Source organism: Asparagus officinalis, chromosome 7, assembly GCF_001876935.1.
Source record: "Asparagus officinalis chromosome 7, Aspof.V1, whole genome shotgun sequence".
NCBI classification, from domain to species: Eukaryota; Viridiplantae; Streptophyta; class Magnoliopsida; order Asparagales; family Asparagaceae; genus Asparagus; species Asparagus officinalis.
Window position 1 is genome coordinate 20,974,198 of NC_033800.1, and position 4,273 is coordinate 20,978,470.

The 4,273-nt window shown below is 37.9% G+C and overlaps 1 protein-coding gene across 1 annotated transcript; it reads right to left on the reverse strand.

Annotated features, from left to right (window-relative positions):
* On the reverse strand, positions 2,033–4,047 carry LOC109849722 (protein NEN4). The gene is made up of 6 exons (XM_020419588.1): positions 3,637–4,047; positions 3,254–3,411; positions 2,874–2,920; positions 2,726–2,789; positions 2,443–2,616; positions 2,033–2,345 (listed from the first exon to the last, which is right to left on the reverse strand). Exons 1-6 carry the CDS (start codon positions 3,890–3,892, stop codon positions 2,253–2,255), a joined length of 792 nt encoding a protein of 263 aa, XP_020275177.1. The 5' UTR covers positions 3,893–4,047; the 3' UTR covers positions 2,033–2,252.

The window sequence follows — 4,273 nt, forward strand, 5'->3', positions numbered from 1 at the left end:
CGCACGGGTCGGACTTGCGTTGCAACATCAAAACGCAGAGGCCCTCTCTGTGTTGTAACATCAAAACACAGATGCCCTCCTTACGTTACAACATCAAAACGCAGTGGTTGGACCTGCGTTACAATATCAAAACGCGGAGGTCCTCCCTGCGTTTCAACATCAAAACGCAGAGGTCCTCTCTACATTATAACATCAAAACGCAGGGGTCGGACCCACGTTTTCTGCATTTGACTGGTTCAAACAGAACCTGAGCGGTTTTAAAACCGTATCTCCACTTAATGAAGTCAGTTACACCCTATTATGGAGAGATTTTAGGGGAAAGATTACACCCCTTAAATCTTTGAACGGTTTCAAAACCGTTTTCCATGAACTGGAGTCGGTTATACCCCATTAAGGAGAGAGTTTAGTGGGTGATTACACCCCTAAAAAACCCTATAAATGGTGAAAAGCTCTGCTGAGTTAAGGGGATCTTCGATCAGGAATCTTGGAGATCAAAACTGCACAAATGAGAGATCAACATTCGTCTTTTGGAGCAATCCTTGGAGCTTTCATCATTGGCTTATTAACTGATTTTCGGTTCAAATCAACTCTTTTTCAAGAGTTTAAACTCACTTTGAGTTATCAACTCGTCAAGAGTTTCAAACTTGCCACGCAAATTCTCCTCTACGTCAAATCGAGAGGAATTAACCACGTTCCAACGACGCGAGGTGTTCGGATCGTCGACGGAGAGTAAACTCGACGCGAGCATTCGAGGGAGGCACTCCATCGCTACGGTGAATAACCCAGAATTAAACAAAGGAGAGAATTTACATCAATTCTCTTCTCTTTTGTAATCGGGAATTAAAATTGTAATCGAGATTAAGAGAGTTGTAAACATTCTTTTTCTTAGCAATTAGAGGGAATAAAACATTCAATTCTTTCATTTTCTTATTATAAATTTCCCCTCCAAACAGGAGATCTTGACAATACATGGTTGGTGCACACCAGTGTACTGTACTGCTGTTCCTGAAAGCAGTTTGGCCTTGGGATCTTTGCACCGGAGTAGGCCAAATATTGCTTTAAGCATAACATTTTATAAACACACAGTAGCTAAACTTGAAAAAGTTTTAAAATACAGCACTTCAACTCTCTAACATATTTATCTGTTTTATTCCAGATTTAACCACAAGCGCCAACAAAGTATATATTCATGGAATGTGGTAAGAGAGGTTCTTAGAATTGCTTCTCCAGTTCATGAAGGATTCAGGGAGGCCATTGCTTCCATCAACTACGCAGGTTTCGACATTCCCAAAGGCTGTAAAGGTAGTACAAAACATTGGCTTCAACTTGTGTTCTTGCATAAACTTTATGTTTTCAAATTTACTAAAGAGTAATATTTACTGGAACATAAACAAAACACAGGAACCCTGACTATTTTCCGGAACCTGAGAAATTTGATCCGTCTAGGTTTGAAAGAAACGGACCCGTTCCACTCTCTTTCGTTCCGTTAGAATGCAGGTACTTGTGTTCTTGCATAATATTGTGAACAAGTCCAACTGGGAGCTGGTGATTCCTGATGAGAAGATTGTTATTGATCCTTCGCCTGCACTAGAAATAGGCTTTCCTATTCGTCTCCAAGCTCGTTCTTCCAATTAAGCAATTAATTAAGTTTACAACTTTTATTGAGATATACCAAATGTATTGTGCAGTTATTGATTTAGTTACATATTGTTGAGTTGTGCTTCTCTTGTTGTTTTATCAACATTCAGAAGTTATTCATGTACGTATTTAGCTGATAGGCATTGTTTATATGAAAACTTAGGATGATTTGGGATAATAGTAATTCAATTTCGGTCTACGATTTTGATATATTGATCGATTATTTCATGGAACCATTACTGAGATCAACGATCAGGCTATGTGTTTGATACTACTTAATTTTCTAGTTTAGAATAGAAAGGTATTTTCTAGAGCAAGATATTTTACCAAAACTAATACAAGAACATAAGTCGAGATCATATTAGCGTACCTGTATAATTAAACGTTTGCTTCCCAAATTTTTTATTACTGACAATTTATGGATATAGTTAACCTCGTTTATATGTACAAGTAATTCATTGACAATAGAGGTGGAAGCAAAAATGAGTAAGAAAAGAATACAATCAGATACAGCGGAACTATCATCTTGAGGATCCTTGTTAAAACTCTCCTCAAGAGCCTTAGAATCTGAGGATTATATATCTTCTATTACTCTTCTGCCTCTAATTTCATTATCATCTCAATAGCGAGCGCGAGTGCCTTAGGATGCTATTTATTGGCCTTGCTCCCTGAGATCCTCGCAATGCTTCCCTTGCTCTCTCCACCACCTTATAAAAGAAAAAAAATATCAATTTCTTTGACAAAATTAATCATCATAAACATATAAATATGTACAATAAATGATATACAACAATGAATTGGTACCTTCCCCAATCTGTTCCTTTGGTAAGGAACTGCTCTGGTGGTTCCAAAGTTCACGGGAGGCGATTTTTTGCTGGCTTCTTCTCTACATGATTTCTCATTGGCTCTGCTCCTTGTAATCATGCTCATATTTCCCAGGTTTCTGTTGTTAGAAAGTATATTTGGAAGGCTGGACTCCTGGAATGGATATAACGTAACATGAATGAAACACATTAGAACATGAAATATGTATAGGTTTTATATTTTTAATTTGAGTCATAGTTTTGGTTAGTTGATGGCTATGTACCAAGAATAACACAGTTGCACAATGTTTGAGGACTTCCAAGTTCATCCGGACATCATCCAGACTTCTGCAAGAAATAACAGTGGAAAATCTCAATGGGTATATATATGTTTAACTGCTTTAAGTAAAGAGCAAATTCTGCAAGTGTTACCTGTGTTTTTGTCGCCCGAGACCAAAATATGAAGCCAAAGTTGCCATCTGAGGAGGAATTACATATTAGTTTCTCAAAATTGAAGACTAGGAGGAGTTTTAGCTTGTGATATTGCTGATATATCGCATTAAAAAATGTTACCTCGTGACAATTTAGTATTAATTTCTTACGATTAATTGTAATTCATACTCACATGAGATAATACTTCCCCGCTAAAGGGATGATATAGACCCAAATATTTCTTTTCATTTAAATCGTGTCAATGGAAAATCATGTGAATAATTCATCTAAAGGGTCTAGTAACCAAAATTTATTTATTTTTTAATTCTTTCACATGAATCAACAAGGTAAGAAATAAACAGGCTAAATCATATCATTACCTTGAGGTCACCTGCTCTCCTACCAAATCCTTGCCCAAGCACAGATAAGGAGTCAATCACTCCAATAGGCTCAGGTGCCGGTCGACCGATATCAGCAAACGCCTCCTTAATCCGATGACAATCAAATCTCTGAATGTTATGCCCTGCCCACACTCTCCCTGCAAAATTACATGTGTCGTGGTCGCATTAGAGTATAAAATTACAATTCTCTGCGTGCTTGATTTTGGGGTTTCGACGAATTAAAGAAACTTCTGGTGCCAGAATAATCAGTTTCGAGTCCGATGAATGTAAAACGATATCTCTATAGTTTCAGGGTTTAGACATTAAACTAACAAAATTTTACCACAATTGCATATATGTTAACATCCAACAAACTCACTCACCATTCAAAACTCCGAAAATCTTATCAGCCACCTCCTCAAACCTCGGAGCCTCAGCCACGGCCTCTCTTGTAATACCACTGAACCTCTTCGCTCCAACCGCAGAGATATCATTAGGTCTGATAAGCGTACAATAGCTCTCAATCTCAACAAGTTTTCTGGGACAAACTACGATGGCTCCAAACTCTACCACCCAAAATCGCTGCCCAGTCACCGTTGGCACTGTTGTCTCGACGTCGAAGAACACAATCTCTCCCATTTTCAATCAATGTAATATTTTTGTTAGGGAGATAGGAGTATTAATATTAGTAGAGGAGAATCCAAAGAGGAGATTGTTTGGCTTGGAGTTCAAGTTGTTTTTCGAGTTGGGTTGAGAAGGAGGAGTTCTTTTGTGTGGGTTCAACCGAGGTTGCAAGTAAGGCAAGCTCAAAGGTAAACATGTTTGATTGGATAAGGAATAATCTATTTCAAAGTTTTTTCGGAGATACGTGATAAGTGAAGATTTAGAGATGGAGAGAGAGAGAAGTTCGTTTCTTTGTCATGTTGCATTCCCGTTTTGGTTCTTCAGAGGGAAGAGAAAAAGCGTCTTTAACCGCAATTTTATGAAGGGCTATTTGCATGTATACACCTTTTATCATGT